Source organism: Mycteria americana, chromosome 2, assembly GCF_035582795.1.
Source record: "Mycteria americana isolate JAX WOST 10 ecotype Jacksonville Zoo and Gardens chromosome 2, USCA_MyAme_1.0, whole genome shotgun sequence".
Taxonomy (NCBI): domain Eukaryota; kingdom Metazoa; phylum Chordata; class Aves; order Ciconiiformes; family Ciconiidae; genus Mycteria; species Mycteria americana.
The window spans coordinates 57,036,634-57,054,671 of NC_134366.1; the positions used below are offsets into that span (position 1 = coordinate 57,036,634).

Below are 18,038 nucleotides of genomic sequence, written 5' to 3' on the forward strand. Positions count from 1 at the left end.
AAAATTGTATGGGCTGCCCTTTCCTTAAAGAGAGTACAAATATGGCAAGTAGAAACCAATACAAAGGTTATACTACAAATCTGGATCTAGGGCAAATGCTCCTGCGTGCCTCTGCTAGATTTTTACTGCTGCATTATAAGACATTTACTTGCTGTTACGCATATCACACAATCCATTATGCATGAGATACTAATTTTTACTCACTAAAGCTATTTCCTTGTGAAACTTGGCTTCGAGGCTGGATACATTTTTGAAGGTGTTCACATAGAAGCCAACTCGTCTACAGAGGATGGCACAAAGAAAGGAAAAAGAGAATAAAAGATAGGGGTGGGAGGGCCAGAAAGGAAATGAATTAATTTTTTTCCTGACTACAAGCAACATTCTTGACTATTACTCCCAGCAAAGCAAATAACTGGATCAATGTCAAAATTTCAGACTAGTTCGTTCATTATTATTTCTGTTTGTGTTAAGAACCATCATATTTTACACCACACAGAGTGAACCAAGTTGAGACTACTACACAGTGGGGCACTTCAGCTTGTTTTAGAGAAGGGGAAGACTGGAAAAGGATTGGCATGAGTGCAGCACAAGCACACGGAAGGCAAGGTCCTCTGGGCACCCCGTCTCCCACCGGACAGCAGACAACCATTGACTTAAAGGAGAGAGGCACCACTCCGGCACTGTGAGCGCCTGCACCCTAGATGCTATCGCAGCACCTAGGTGATACAGGTGCGTCTGGAGGCAGCTTTAAGGTATACAGCTCAGTACAGCCTGGGGGTGGGTGTCCCATGCTCAGCCCTTCTTAAAGAAATCGGCCCTGAAATACATGCATATGTATGTAAGAGAAAATACTTTCTAATACAGACTAGACATTTTTGCACATGCAGTCAAAAATCTGCTTGCTTAGAGTGAGTGATTACATACCTCTTGTACGCTTTGAAAGTAGAAAGTGTTTTATTAGGTTTTGAATTATTCTTTTTCCTATTTAAAACTTTCACATGTAATTTCTCCAAAGTTTTATTAACAAAAATAATCTTTGGCATAAGAATAAGCCTGCAAAATGTCAAGTCAATGGATCATTTCTTCCTGAAGAATTGTAATAACTAGAAAAAAAGGACTCTGAAAGCAATTGTTTTCTGAATTATGTCTATTGCTCAAATTAAATTCTACCTTTCCCTGAGACTAGTTAGTGGGCAACACACAGATTGAAATAAAAGGGCCCTTACTCTAAATCATTCATATGCAGTTTTACTTTTAGTAAGCCCATAAAATAACTATCTTGAAGTGCTAAGAAGCTTTTCAACTGAAATAGGCAGAAACACAGCAGGAAAACCCTCTATTGATCTGAAATTTAACAGGAACTAATTTAGAAGGCAGAGAAGACAAGGATACTTCAGTGACTCACAACACATTTCCACTCCAGACTCTCATTTGTTAAAGAACATAGCACACTAATAAGATGCTTATTTTTCTACTGCTTGTGTTCTCCTGTTCATTTTGTCTGCATTTTCCGTATAAACACAATTTATGATTAAACATCTCGAATGAATGATCTATGCCATCAAATGCTTTTACATCGCAGACATAGTCAGTGCAAAACTATGAAATGTGTACGCTGATGTACTTATAACATTGTTTTTCCCTTCTTCTACTGCTTCAGTAGTATCTTATAGGAACTTGGAAACAACAATTGCCATACATTTGTAAGGTTCTTTGTACAATTCCCATACATTTGTAAGGTTCTTTATGCATTTGTAAGGTTCTTTGTTTTGATACCTTTTACAGAAAAATGACCTATATAAGTAGACCCACTGCAAATCTAGAAAAGCATGTGGCTGCTCTGTACAGTTACTTTTGACAGTGGAAACATTTGATCCTTTTTATTAACAAGTGGCACTTTTTTTCTTGAAATGATCAGGCATCCACCACCAAGGTGTCTGAGAAAGGTTATGGAAGCAGTGGGTCATAGTCATGATCTGCCGTTCTGTGCTCTGACACAGTTCTTTACCCATAAAATTGAGACCTTTTTGCACCTCAGAATGAAGATATGATAACGAATCTTAAGTGCCAAGATACACTGAAAGAAACAAGCATAAATACACTTATAGTAAGTATAATTTTGGATCATTTGCAGGCATTTTCCCTTTTATTATTTCAAAAAGATAGTGGATGGGATCTTCAAGGAGCCATCAAACCATTTTCTATCAGCTCATTAAAATCCCCTGGTTCCCTTTCCTTACTCTCCCTTTAGGCCTTCCAGACAATATCTGCCTGGGCTTACCGTGACCACAGAGATGGCAACTCTTCTTGTAAATCAGTGTTAAACTCTTCAAACACTTTCTGTGCTTTTTGAAATTCTTCTTCTGCCTAAAACAAAATGAAACAGGGTGACTTCTTCAATCACTACGACATACTAAAACCTGCCAAAATTGTTTTTGTGCATTTTTTTTGTGGGTCTTTTACAATTTTTATTACCAAAGGATGTGACTCAGTCCCACACCATGCAGGCCAATACAGGACTTGCTGTCCCCTCAGTCTCATCAAGAGAGAAAGTTAGGGCTCAAAGGGGACTCATTCCTGAAAGAGGTTAGGTGTGCCCTCCACATGCACCAAAATAACCAATACACATTTATTCTTAAGGATATCATTATTTCAATTTCTGAGAGAAGAAAAAGAAGAGAAACTTTGTGCTCTGTCTCCGCATAGAAACAAATGCCGCTCGAGCTCCCTAAGTCTTCTGCCAGCATCCTTCCAATTGTGCTACCTTGGTAATTCTGCCTTCATCTTTTCTTTTTGAGCTCTGCAGGGCTTCTAGATGATGCCTTGCACTGTCGTAGTCCACTAGCTTTCTGCTTCGTTTTGCAATGCGAGTCTGTACAGGGGTAGAAATGAAAGTCAGCACAAATAGCACTTTTTTAAAAGCTATTTTACCATGTTTTCATTTAAGTTTTTGACATATTTTTATTCTCCCTTATCTGCTCTTCATATCTGAATTACTATATCAGGCAGGAACATGGACATGGTAAAAGAGACAAACTAATCACCTTATTTTAAATAAGGAATCCATTTGCAGATGGTTTGGAAGGGTTTTTGTGGGTGTAGGGCTTACAGGCCTTAGAAGTGAGATATCAATGTTATGCAAGACTTGTCTCATTCTCCAGAATAAGTGGACCCGTTAAACTCATGGTAACACCATCTTTTCCCCTTATATATAATGTGCAAATTTAATAAATAATTAATGTAATTTTTTTCTAGATTTGGAAAATGCTTAAAATATACTTCTCAGTATAGTTGCTCTGACACATAACTAAGATAACTGGAGTTCAACATTCAGTAGAAATTCTAATTTACCTGCTATAATTCTTTTAAAACTAAAGTCTTTTGATATACACTGACTTTACAAAGCTATATATTATATGTAAATTCCACATGCTGAGAGGGTATAAGCACAGTTTGATTTACAAGCAAGTTTGAGACTGAACGTCAGTAATGTTGGGATTTTTTGTTATTTTTTCTTTAGTCCCTGATGTAAATGACAAAGGGGATAACTGCGTGATACCTACTCAATTATAAACCATCACAAAGAATTTCCAGCTTATGTCCATACAGTCACATTCCAATATAAAAGTATCTACCTCTTACCTGTAATGATTCTTTATCCCTACACATTTCATTTAGCAACCCTGTCCCTGGACTGTACACCAGACAGGCACCTGGGAGAGGCTAGAATCTGCATAACAGTCTCTCCTGATGTGTATTACAAAATCTTTTTATAACTAATTAAAAGACAGGAACCATGGCTTAGTTAAGAGAAAGATATTTAGATACCCACAGGTGCATCTAGCCAATAACAAAAGGCCTGTTCTTCATGTTGTAATTTGTCTGGCATTTTAACAGCTGAAGAGCTTAATGTGTCCCTGTTGAAGTCGGTGAGAATTATCTCATACCAAATAAATAGGAGCAAGAAAAAGCATAAAAGTTTTATCTACAAAGGCTAATTTACTTCCAAGTACTACTGCATGAAAAGTATTTTTGTTCACTTGGAAAATCAGCGCAGCCTAATGTCAGGGATTTACTTACAGAACATTATATTTTACATTGCAGAAGAGAATGACTTCCACCTCCCCCCCTTTTTTTTATTTTTCTTTGCTTGTAATCTCATTTTCTATTTATTTTATGACTCAACGGTAATTTTACAAATTGTCCTTGATAGGAAATCATTACTGTACTTTGATATCAGGAAATTGTCCTAGATATGTATCCAAGGTCAACAACGACCCATCCACCAGTTTTTGATGGAAGTCTTCCCAAAGTTCATCACATTTCTGTAAAGGTAGAAAAGAGAAAAATGCGCTAAGTAGTTTAATTCCACTCCAAACCTAGGAGAAATACAAATGTAACTGTAAAGATTAATCTTTCTGAGGTTTTAAAATGTTCTTTATGGCAATAAATCAGAGTGCACTTATAAGGTAAATTGGAAAGGAATACCTTGGCATTGCAAGTTTTAATTCACAATAAAAGAAGATTTAGCTTAATAACTAGTTTGTGTTTTTATTCTTTCAAATAGTAACTGCTATGTGAAAATAAGGATATCACGGATTCGAGGTCTTCCTCAGGGTTTCAGGCCCCTGAAGGTCAACAGCGCAGAATCTGAAGCTAGCCTGGTTCTTATGCCTAAGTACGTTCACTGATGATGAATCTTCCTTACAGAGAAAAGAATTACAACTAGAAATAAAAGAGTAAATAAAATAAAGGAAAAAATAAAGTGGGTTTCCCATCAATTATAAGGATTTGTAAGCTTAGCTTTACTTGGTCATTTTTAAAATAAAAGCTGTGGAAACCCACCCTAAGAAAGGTCTTTTCCTCCCATACTTTTTGTGCCATTAAGGTAAATTTGATGAAATGGCCAATGCACAGACAAGAACTCTACCTCACACTGCTAAAGAACTAGGATGTCAGATATGAAACATGCTAACATCAGCAGGCAAAATAAAAAAAATGATGAAGCTACAGTGCTTTCCCCCCCCTCCCCAGAAGCTACAGTGCTTTTCCCCAGTCCCCTTTGCAGCTCTGGGGTAGTCACCAAGAGACACCTTTTGTAGTTTTCCATCTTTTAAGAACATGTTAATGCAGCTGATGTGACAAGGAACCCGTGGGGAGCAGGGTGAGACTCCTTGCCAGAAGCAAATACTGTTATATACAGACACAGTGCCCAAGGTTCTGGGTTCTCAACTGAACAAGTCATTAGCACGTGTTAAACATCCGGATCCTCCTTTTCTTCGCACATTTCAAAAATCACTGAACTCCCTCCTCTCATGGGAGGGAGGCTAAAGGGGGCGAGCACTGCTTCGCAGGGTTGTTATCCCCACCGGCAAGTCCGGAAAGCTATTCCCTAGTGTTTGTTTTATCATGAGCTACTATAGGGCATATTATAAATGCTGTGTGATGCCAGCGTTCAGTTCATTCATTTCCTACCCTAACAGAGTCCCTAATGAATTACTACAATCTATTAATCATGCTTAAAAGAAATACCTAATTTATTAACACAATATTTAATCACAGAGGTCTACAGAGTAGCACAGCATTAGATCATAGCAAGCAACTGCCAGTCTTGTGCATTCACCTTTGTATCTTGCTGATACATATTTTGGACAAATTAAAATCATGGAGGTTTTCTGAAAGCTAATGGGCTTAAAAAAACATTGCTGAAGAGTCCTTCAAGCCACCATCCTTCCTACCATACAGAATAAGGTCATTTAGGTGGATCCCTTTTGGAATGATGATTTATATCCTGGACTGCACAAATATATCATTCTTTTTTACTCTGTGTTGAGGGATGCAGAAATCTACATTTGTGAAAAAAATCAGGAGCAGAGATTTTGTAATATTGCCCATATGAGTCTCTTATTAAGAAGACATATCTAACATTTATCCCTATATGTAATAGAGATTAAGAGCCAAATTTTGGTCCTTTCACTCACAATTACAAATTTCCAAGTGTAAAATCTAATAGTCTACAGATACAAGATGAGGTGCTACAGCAAGATGCAGTAGGAGATCTTCCAGCTGTTTAACCTAAAACAATATAAATGGTATGGTATCTTAACTTATACAGTTTGGAAGTTGGGTGCTTTTAAAATGAAAAACACGTCATGCCTTCAAGCAGCAGGGAAGGGTAGAGGAAGGCAGCCATAGAGAAGAAAAGCAATCATTACGCAGATTTGGGAAGACTGCTCTGTCTTCCAGTTTCTTGTTAATTATATTATCCAGGAGGCCTTGCAAACTGAATGCCAGGTAGTTAAAAGCTGCACTGATAACAGTTTGCGCTTTCTTGTCACCAACAGCACGTTTGCTGACAGACTTCCCCCAGACTTAAGACTGTTTAAGCAGGCAATTCAGAGTACCTCAAGTCACATTCCTGCAGTGTCCTCTAGAAAAGCCTATTCTTCTCTAATCACTAGAGGAAGCTAAAAAGGCTAAAATGAATAGTGCCCTGCAGCCTTTCTTGTCCTTAAATTCCAGATTCTTGTCAGAGAGAGACGAGTGTCCCATCAGATACCCTGTTTAGTGCCACTGGCTCAACAGTTGTTACATAGCACACAAGGATAAGCAGATTTGACAATTTTTAACATTCAATTCAATTGAGAATCCAGACTGTATAACTGCATGTAAGATACCTTGTACAAACTTGTCAATCAGTTGCTATCAGGAACAATTCTGCTCACACTGATGTTGACCTCAGTGGGAGCTTACGTCAGCTAGTTCATAAACTAGACATTGCAAATGCAGCATCTGGTCAGCAGGAGGTGCATTTCACAAGACCAATAATTTCTATGCTCAGAAAACAGGATTTGACATGCAACGAAGAATTAAGGGAAAATTCGGATGTACACTTCTCCTCAACAGCTCAAGTTAATCCCTTTGCAGCCAAAATACTTTTTTCCTCTTTCCACACATCTTACCTCTCCAATCATTTTCACATCTTCTCGTCCGTACCAATCTGGCTCGTACACTTCATGAAGAGATTCTGTAAGCTTCTTTGAGGCATCTTGCATGCCTGTAATTAGACAGAAGGAGGAACATATAACTGCAAACTACAAGAAACAGTTGCTAAATATCTTTATTTTGACCCACATGTACCTGCTACACTATTCCCTCTGGCATGTTTAGAATATTGTTTTCAAGAGCTGAAACAAAAACTTTATTTTCACCCAGCTCTCCCAGGTTAACAAGAAATGTCCCTCACAGAAGGATTAATCCATATTTATATGCAGGAAGAAAGTTTCTATCAGATTAGGGATCCCATTTTCTATTCTGAACTAAACATATCTGAACATGAATAACAACTCGGAGGGTAGTCCTGCACACTAAAGACATTTAATACCTAACTGAAAGACTATCACTGAGAAGGCAATCAAATAGAAACCTGCCTTTGGTTATTCTCAGCTCTTGCACCCTACAGAACAGTTTCCTACCTTGTCTGTAACGAGTACCATGCCTACCTGTGTGGAAGAGGAGGCATCTCCAGGGTGGTACCATTAAAAAGGCAGATATTTATGGGAATTGCTGGCTATAAAAATGGACTTAGGAGAAAAGCCAGAAGGGGTCTGCGCTAACCAAATGAGCTCCCCAGAATGGGAGAGGTCGCAAACAGGCAGAAGATATCTCAGGATTTCTCTGTTTCCTTGTTTTCAAAGATATTTAAGTCTCAGGAGCTTTCACAAGTCAAGTGAGTGGTTAAGAAAAAGAAGCTTGTTATTCTGGTGCCCACTATAATGATGGTGACCTAAAGGTATGCAAATAATGAAGCAAAGGACTGGCAAGAGCTGAGGCAGTGTCCACAAGTCTAGGGAAAAGAGATGCCTGAGCCTGGGGAGAGTGCCCTAAAGAACCTAGTTTTATAAAGAATTATTATCTTGTATGCTCACCCAGTAGCTTTAGAATACGTGGAGCCCAGCGCTTATTTACACTCGCAGCAGGGTGGTGTCTACAGAGAAGTGCGCTGAGCCAAACTGCATCAGTCACCTTTGGAGCTTTGGCTACCACAGGTGAAACAAGAACAGGGACTATTGGTGGCTACCACTCTGTAATACACAGAGGAACTGGCTTAAATTTAAATTAGCTTCAATAACATTACAAGAAAGAGCCTAAATCTATCTTCAGTGACATCAGTTTGACCCCAGAGAATAAATTACTGCCCTCAGTGAAGGCACTGGAGTTTGCCTTTCCATTTTGATGGAGCACAAATACATTAGATGTTGAATATGGTTCTGAATCCAGTGAAAAAAACCTGATCTCGCCTAACATGCTAAGAGTCAGTTCAGAACCAGTAATTTTAAAATGACAGCTTTATTTCAACTTCTTTGCAAAATCTGAACAACACTGACTGCTAATTTTTTTACCTAGCACTTTTTAAAAAAAAAAAAAAATTTTTTCTCCAGCCAACGTCTGTTTGCTGCAGCACATCTGTGCTGTCTTGAAAATATCTCTAGCGTGATCTTCAGATTTAACTGCTCAGTAGCTGAATTTAGGAATAACATCAATATTTCTGTTTTCTGCACAAAGAAATGTTTAGGAGTGGAAGAGGAGAATTCACTTGAAATTTGAATGTCTATAAGAGCAGACCTGACCTAATCAGTAGCTATTCCACCATGCACTCCAAAACACACACTTGAGATACGACAGGAAAATAATGCAATAATGCACGCTTCCTAATACCAAAATGGTCTATGGAATGGGTAGGACAGGAAAGAAGATACTGAAAAAGCTGAAAGTAGATGGCTGTTCTCAGACCTTGGGTTCAAGGGAGAGAATGGTGTGGGAAAGGGGGAGAACAAGTACAAAGGAAACCCTGGTGTTCAGAGGGTACAAGCTTTCACGCTTAAATCAAAAGGTGCAGAGCCAAAAGAGAATATTTGATCTCTTCAGAGGGGGTGCTTTTTAACGATAGAGCTCAGCTCAGAGAATTGGTATACAAGAACTTCAGACACATTTCTTCCTTTTCTCCTTCGTGGTTAATGCTTAGGATGATGTATCAGCAGCTAAGAAAGGGTTCCTGAATAAAGGGGCTTGCTTTTTTTTGCCTAGAATATGCCAGATTTCAGCAAGATGTCAGCAAAACACAGATGATCTTCACTTATTTTTCCAGGCAGGACTCATTTAAAATGTTTAATACCACTGCAAATTAATCAACTCAGGAGGTAAGGAAAAACCAGCACAGTATCACCGTGCTTAAGAAGGCTGCTTCTGTCCACTCAGGGCAAATGCACAGACCAGGAAGGTTTGCGCATCCCTGCTCATGCTTGATCCTTTCTGATACCTGAACTTCTGCCCTTAAGCACGCTGCGTGCTAAACCTCTCACGTACATTCTTGTGGCAGGCATGCTAGCACAGCTGCTCGCTAATCCCTCCTGCAGCTTGCATTCAGCTCAGTCACAGACCAGGCTTGGGTAGAGCACCTTTTCCTACGCAGACTTTCTTTTTTAAATACTACAGGACTCGGGCATATCTCTGCTTAAGAGAGTAAGTAACAGACACAATATCCCACGCTTGAGTCATATCAAAGTTGCACCAACTTTTACACTCGTTTCACTTCTGAGAATCTGGTAATCCTTCGTTCTGCCACATTCCTGTAAAAAACATCAATCAAACCCAGCTGCAGCGTGAGGCAAGTGGGCATTACAGTACTTGGCTTTCTCTGTCAGGGTCTTTCAGTCTGAAATTTCCACAGACCAAGATCATCCATCCTACTCCCCTAATCCCACACCTATACTAGCTTTACTGCAATACCCCAAATGAGTGCATCAGTAAATATCAATCTGGTGGCTTCCCATTCTTTTTCATGCCTGTGGGCATAAACATATAATGTCCAATGATTTTTTATTTGGCTGGTTTTCACACAGAATTACTTCTTATGCACTGATACCTTTTATGCATTATTCAGCACTAAAGTTAAGAGGATTAGTGTCAGCCATAGACAGCAGGCTGTCTCTGCTGTTTTTAACTGCTATCACTGAGAAAGATGAATTGTTTAAAGCAAGTCATTAAACTACTAAGAAATGTGAAAAGAATTTTTACTGCTGATGAACAGTTAGAAATTTATATTTAATATGAATTGTTTCATTTAGTACTGCTTCTTCTTGGTAATTGGGTCATTTATTTAATAACTACAAATGCCAAAATAATTGAATCGCTTAGGAAAAATTATGCTAAATAATCCAGTTACTGAAGTCTGAGGCTCTTGCATGAAATCATCCCTCTTTCTATGGGGAAAAGCCCCTATCCCTGGAGCCCCAAAGGAATCCTAGAGGCCCCCACGTGGTAGGGATCCTGGGGGTGGTGGTGCAGAGACGTTCTCATTACAGTGCCATAGAGACGGCAGAGGGTAGGTGACTCTTTGCCATTGCAATTCCAATGTACTCAAGCTCCCGTGGAGACTGAGACTGCCCTGGGACTCCACGTCGGCTGTAGGACCCATATACTGTGGGGTTTCCTCAGTCACTGGCAAGGAAATCTAGACTGAATCATGGAGAAAATTCCATTTTCCTGATGGAGCGAGGCACCTTGGTCTGGCTCTTGATATTCAATTATTTGAGTGGGGAAGAGAGCTTCACGTGAGGTTCTCCAGAGAAATTATCTATCCTGCCATAAGTGTTGTATCTGATATTGCTAGTTATCCATTAGAGTTTCCACTGGAACAATTCAATCATTTCATAATTCATTACTAAATTTTACAGAAAGATGATGAATAGTTTTATTGCTTCTAAGAAATTACATGATTGATTTTAAGATTTGTGTGTCTGGAGGATATGTGCAGTTCTGTCAGTCACAGACTGACAACTAGGCAGCAAAACTGCTTACAGACCTCCAAAAACTCCCCTTCCCTTCCTGTAGACCAGTTGCTATTTCTCACTATGTTAAGCCACCTGAAAAGTATGGTGCTTCTTTTTCATGATGCAGGATTCCTTTTCACCTCTGCCACCTTGCTACCTGCGTGCAGATCCAGGTCTGTATCTCCCCATCTGCACTGCTACTTGCAAAGAGCTCAGGGTAGAGAATGCAAGGCTGATTTAGGGTTTCTTTAACAATTGGCCCATAAAACCATTCAAGCCATCTACAGCTCTCAAAAGCTTAAGAAAATAAATCATGAAGTAGAGAACCCAGATACACGTTGCCAAGGAGACTGGAAGAGACAGAAGACTGAGGCATGAGACAATTATAGCTATGGGGAATAGTACGCAGTCTCATCAGTACAAACACCGCTGATACATAGCAGACGTTAAACTATCATGCAGGTGAAATAAAACAGCACATAAAAGCCATTCACAAGTTCAACAGCTTTATGACATGGTTTCTGTGAGTCCTTGAGTAACCAGCAGTAAAGATCCAGCTAAGACTAAGAAGCACCTCTGAGCAAGAGAAGGAGTCTGAATACAACAAAAATTCTTTTCTTTTAAGAATGTGTGATACTAAACCTCAAACTGTCAACTATATTAAAATGAAGGGATAGAGGGTCATAAGAAGGCTCAATTGACCATTCTTTCTTAAATTGTGCCCAGATCTCGTACTTCCAACATCCAATATCCAGTCACTCAAAAGTCACGCAGCAAAACGAAACTTATTACTAGAGTTCACAACATACCAGCTTCATAAAATGCTTTTAGTTAAAGTTAGCTGTCTTGCTAATTCCTGAAACCCTTTAAAATAAACTGCTTTTCTCACACCTGTAAGAGTACAAGGATGTCAAGTGCATTATTTTCCAATTATATGACTGACCTTTTTCCCAGCAAAATGAGCCCCTGATGACAGCATGCCTCCAAGGCTCAGATGTCCTAGGTGCAGAAATCCCACTCCGGTGCCTAAATTCGGGGGTTCCCATGCTTTTGTCCATAGCCACCCCAAAATGTTTTAACCATGGCACTCTTTCACAGAATACCAACAAAGAGGCTGTAGCAGTTGCTGCATTTGATTCTGCCATTCAGAATCTGGAAGGGCCTTTGCCACTGCTGAGCTAGTCAGCTTTGGGGAAGCCCCAGCCAGAGCTGTGTTTGTGGACTACTGTCTTGGGCTGTCCTCCCACTCCACAGCATGAAGGTGTGCCAACGCGTGTGCCAAGGATGCCCACTGGTGGCTTGTTGGCTTTGGAGAATAACATTTTTAAGGTTTTTGCAAGCTGCTTATGATTGGGTCATTTTTAAGACATGAAGATACTGAGATGTTAGCAAACACTTTTCATTCTCAGTAAGAAAGTCAGTCCAAATGATTTTCAAATATGGACTTACAGGCTGCAAGAAGAGAAAGATGCTGAACAGAAAAGCATGGCTAAAAAGGCAAAAGTTGCACAATGAAAAATTTCACACCAAGTTAAAAACAAAACGTGGTGCAAAGAGTAGCCCACTAGATAGTAAACCAGGAAAAAGGACCACGAATGCACAAAGTACTAGGAAAAGAAGACCGAGAAAGAAAATCAAACATGGAGAGGAGGATGGTTGTCACCAACATGGAAATCAAAGCAGTATGTAAACAGTCAGCCTATGTGACAGAAAAGCCATCTGGCCAACAAACAGCCTCATCATGCTGCTTCTGAGTAGCTATCTGATAATGGGTGTAGGGAAGGGATGACTGAAAAATAAGAATGTAAAATCAGCATCCTACGGGTCCCAAAAATATGACAGATGCTGAAATTTCCTCTAAGAACAAAAGACATTGTTCAAATCCCTAGAAGTCAAAACACCTCTTGTCTGGTACAGGACTTTCCTTGCCCAGCCCATCCAGCAAATAATAGATGGTCAAAGACATTAAGGTACTGCTTTGCTCCCCATTTTACAATTCCCATCAAAAAGTGTTCCTTCCCTGCCTGGCAACAGCTGCTGAAGCTTTATTATGACACAGTGATTTTCAGGGATGATAATACTGGTGTGTAACATTTTCCCTACTGGACTGGAGCCAGGTTAAAAATATATGCACACATATATGTACACACATATATATATATTTATCACATATATTTATTTATTTATTTATCTCAAGAAGCCATTACTGTCTCTCTGTCAGTCAACAACTCTTATTCCCTTCCCTTTAGCACCTGGCCTCCAACTCCTCCAAAGAGAGGCGGCATGAGAAAGAGAACACTCTGTGTATGGTGCTAAGTTGAGTGTGCTGGATTTACAAATGTCCCGTAGAATTTAAATAGCTGTTTACTTAATCTCTAATATTTAAGCACTGACCAGTGAGCTTCTGCTACTTGGATTTTCAATGTAGAATGGAAAGAGATCACATTTGGTTTTCAAACTTAAAAAAAATGGATTAAGCAGGCAGAAATACATGAGAAATTACATCATCGCAGGGAGCGTGGTTTTGGAGGGAGAAGATCATCACTCAATTAGTAATACCTGCAAATGTTACAGTTGTGGAGGTCAAGCAATCCCTTGCCTTGCATGGGGTACTTTAGCATTTGCAAAGATGAGTAACAAAATGTGTAGATTTTGTGGGTGCTCAAAACGCATGCAATGTGAGAATCTGGGCAGCAGTTCTGCACACAAAGGACAGCCAAGGATGAGCTGCGCATGCAGGACTGTACACACGAGTTGACATCGAAGGTGCAGAATCCCTAGCAACAGGCTAAAGAGCCTATGCCAGGTCCAAAGCAGAAATGCAGACTACTAATGACAAAAGCAATTTTACTTGTATTTTTCTTTGTATACTTTAAACAAGCCTACTCGTCTCAACTTTTAAAAGAAGTTTGCTTTATGAGAACATGACATAAAACTTAAAAATCACCTTTGATGGCTGCTAAATATCCTCTCAGTTCTCTCTGGAGCCTGGAACCCTCTGCCTGGAAAAGAAAAAAAAAAACAACAAAAAAAAGCAAGGAAGTGAAAACACATTTCAGTTATGTTATTGAAAACACATTTTGGTTATATTTTATGTCTTAAAACATGCATACAGTATGTCAAACAACAACAAAAAGCAATTTCAGGAGCTATCTGATGAGTAGTGTCACCTGTTGCAAGCATGCACAGGTTCATACAGAAAATATGGCCTGGCCAAGATGGTACACATAGTATATTCTAGGCTAAAATTTCTGGGTTTATTTTATCAGTCATCTGCACAGGGAAGCATTCCAGCCAAAGAAAGACAGGTATATTTTACAGCCAAGGTCCTAACCTGAAACACAAAGAAGTATAATCAACTCCAGTTGAAACCACTCAAATGAGGCCAGTCTAGACTTGCAGAAAATCCATGCCCTTACATAAATGGCTTACTACTTTTGCCAACATTTTCCCAAGTATTTTAACATTTTCATATTTTGCAAGAAAATAACTACTAAAAAACAATAGCATTAGTTATTTTGTTTAGGTTGGCTAGTGCATCTTGCAGTCTGTTGTGAAATCTCAACTGTTTCTTTGGCAAATACATCAAAATGATCTTTCTTTATCTTATACTAACAGCCCTTGAAAAACTCAGAATAGACAAAACAAAATGGGTTGCTTTACTTTATCTCTGACTGTATCACAAGTTGGACTTCACAGCTCCTAGGATTTGCAATAAATCTGTGCTACACTATAGCATATACTTTATTGCTAAAAAGCTGTTGTCCAGGACATCTTCAATAGCCTGAAGATTTTGGAAACACTCCACATTTATCAGTTCCCAATATCCTTCAAATTATTTATTTAAGCAGTTGGAAACTATAGGAATATCAGCTTGCAGTCACATTTTCTCACATACAGCTACACCATATGGAAAAATCAGCTGCAAAATATGACTGACTGCTTTGGAGTTTCTCATATTTTTCGTGTGAAAGTTAGACCCCAAAAGGCTGCATGTGTGAATACTTTAGGAGGCAGAGTCTCAACTGGTATAAGCTGTTGTAACTCCACTTAAGTCATAGGACTTCTGATGTCAGTAAAGGATTTGCCATCAGCAGCAGTGATGCTCAGAGCGTTCAGACACAGAGGATCATAAGAAATTCAGGTTGAAAGGGACCATCTGGAGCTTAGAATCCATCTACCTACATTAAATCCAAACGGTGGTTCCCAAAAAATACTCACTTACCTCCCCAGTACACACACTTGCAGATTACATCCACCAAACTCACTTGCCTCTCCCAGCTCCCTGCAGGGAACTGGAGGCTTTTAGAATTGGATCAAAAGCCCCCAAATTGGAATGCACTATAAGAAGAGAACAACTGTTTTAAGGTCCTGGAAATATTAAAGAATTTAGAAAGTAAAAATGCCTGAGTGGGCAGACTGAATTCACTTTATGGATTCAACAGCCAGAAGGTTGCTTTTGCACTAATTTGATCTGAAGCAAAAATCCTTTTTGAACCGAAATCCATTAATCAACTAAATTCTGAGCACAGGAACAGACCCACCAGGGTGATATCTAAGAAGCTGCTGAGTAACAGCAAGAGCACAGCAGCACTCAGACCACCAATCTGTCTCTGGTTTGGGACCATATTTGATGCTCCAAGGAAAGGCAAAACCTTCCCTTGGTTCAGGATCAAAGTTACATATCAAAGCAGGAGCCAAACAGGCACCGGTTGAGTAATCAGTGGATTAAACCTCAGGCTTAATTACTTACAACACAATAGAAAGTTCTGAAAGTAGCGGTAGCTTGATGTTGTGTCCCTTAAGAAAATATATATATATATGTACATCTTCATACTGTTTAGTAAAAAGTACCACCCTAACGCATCATAACAACACATTTTATTGTCCTATATAACACAGTAGCCTCTTAACACACTTCAGAAGCTGACTTTTTTCTACTTCTTTCCATGCTAGAATGGGAGGTAGAGAGATGACAGAAGTTGTCGGCTTTCCACGGAGCAAGGCATTAAGTGAACAACACCCTACCACAGATGAAAGGAGATTGAACCCGGGGGCAGAATTTCTTGCTCTAAGATCTGAAGAGGAGTATGGGTAAACATGCAGCAGAAAGAGGAGCGAAGTTCCACTTTCATGCATGCTAGTCTCCTTCTGGGTGGATCCCTTGCACTCTGAGGAGCCACATGAAGGTATAGAAATTATCTTTCCAATTCATATCTTCTTCGGCCTGAGCACTAGTATTGCCTCTTAGCTTGTGGTGAAAATGGGAAGATACTCACAGCGACTCAATTCTTCATCATGGTCCAGCTGAACAGGTGCCCATGCAATAACAATTTTTAGTTATTGAAGAATGTCTGATGTTTCAGAAGCAGCAAACCGCAGCTGGAAGGCTCAGAACCCTGTTAGCTGTCCTCAGGTCCAGTAAAATGCCTATACTTAATCATACACATGCCATTTTGTCACTAACTAGCACATCATGAATGGCATGTCAGGGACACGCATTGCTCAAACACCATGTTTATAACTCTACTGCTGTGTAGTTTTACAACTGGTACCCTAAACCACTATGAGATCTATTGTGGCTGGTTAGCATCGTGAGTCATCAGCAACCACTGCTCAGGAAAACGTAGAAGAAAAAGTCAAAGCAATAAAGCATGATGTAAATATTTTGCCATGTGTGCTGTTATGAATTCTGACAATTTATTCAAAAGAATAATGTTAGCACAACTCTGCCTCCGTCTAGGTTATTAAGTCTAGGTCACAAGCCACTGAAATATCTAAGCAGCATAGAGCCATATGAATTTTCCCTCATTAGCAAATGTTGTATGACACGTGACATTAAAGCACCCATGGGCAAGGGCCACCTCCCATTGAATTTGAGAGCAAATCTCTCAGTTTCAATGGCAACAGAATTAGACCTTTCTATAAAATACTAGAAATAAAGATTTGCATCAGAAGTCCTCAGCCCTGTGAATTATGCAAAATGTGCCTCTGGTCTATACATTTTGCTACAGTAAACTCGCTATTAGTGAAGGTAGATACACTTTTTTCACCTAACAGACTAATATTCATGGGATGAAAATACTGCATTCCTGGCTCCACACAGTTTACAAACCATGGCAAACCATACTGGTTTTAAAAAGCACTGTTTTTAAGATTGCCACATATTTACTATTCCCTCTTCTCGATGTTTCCCGATACACTTTTTCTCCTTTCTGGTCTAGCAGATGAAAGTATCTGGTGGCTCTGAAACCATTGCTCCAAGTATTTTCATTAAGGCCATCAATTTTGTTAATTGAGATGCAGCTTCTTGAAGGAGAATGAAAAGTAGGTGTCATTTTGCAGATGATGTGCTCCTCTGAAATGAGATTTCCCAAGACAGCACTGATGCTTCCTTTATCATTTTGTAATTTCCTTTATTTGTTCCACGTGAGGCAGCAAAATGAGTCAGAGTTTCATAATACGCAAGAAAACTCCAGAGAGAAATCTCAATAGCATACTTAATAGCAAACTTCTCACAATCAGGTTGTTTGATAACAGCAGACACATTCTCAGCAGACTCCAGCACCAGAAATCACTACTCTTAGCTCACCTGGTCAAACTCAACATACAACTTTCCAGAAATCTGTCAGGCAATCCTGTTAAACTGCACATAAGAGCAAGGGAGGCATGCAAACAACCCAAAACAACATCCCTCACTAGGAAAATTGACAAAGCTCTCCACATGATGTCCCGAACAACAACTAGTTACTCTGAACACTGTAGCACACAGGCAGTGCCAGCTCCCCTTTTCTACTCTCTGGTCTTATTACATGGTCAGTGTTATGTAGCCAGTAAAGACATGGGCATCCAGTGAGATAAGGAGGCTCAGAGTTTCAGGACCTTGTCATCTACAGCTACAGGTCTTGCACACCTTTACAGCAGCATTAAGCTTTACCAGTAATACTCATTCTTGTGTATAGTTAGTTTTGGTTTTCTTTTTAAAGAATAGTATTTAAGCATGTCTTAGCACCAGAATTAAGACAAAGAGAGTCACAGCACAACTGGCTGGAAGACTGACAAGACCTACAAAAACTTGACTAAAACTATAAAAAACATGGTTTGTGTCTTAGCAGCTTTTGCTTCCTGATGCATTAGAAAAATTGTTGCTTCCACTCAGAAATTAAAGGCCACCTTGCCTCTAGGAAAGCTGGAATTGGATGACCT

General features: G+C 39.4%; 1 protein-coding gene across 1 annotated transcript in view; it reads right to left on the reverse strand.

The window, feature by feature from the left end:
• AMPH (amphiphysin) overlaps positions 1 to 18,038 on the reverse strand; it is a 125,306-nt gene that overhangs the window by 39,476 nt on the left and 67,792 nt on the right. Inside the window, exons 3-8 of the mRNA XM_075493556.1 lie at positions 13,780 to 13,834; positions 6,963 to 7,057; positions 4,230 to 4,325; positions 2,765 to 2,872; positions 2,282 to 2,367; positions 205 to 280 (exon numbers count right to left, since the gene is read on the reverse strand). Coding sequence (XP_075349671.1) covers positions 205 to 280; positions 2,282 to 2,367; positions 2,765 to 2,872; positions 4,230 to 4,325; positions 6,963 to 7,057; positions 13,780 to 13,834 — 516 coding nt within the window. The remainder of the gene's footprint in view (positions 1 to 204; positions 281 to 2,281; positions 2,368 to 2,764; positions 2,873 to 4,229; positions 4,326 to 6,962; positions 7,058 to 13,779; positions 13,835 to 18,038) is intronic.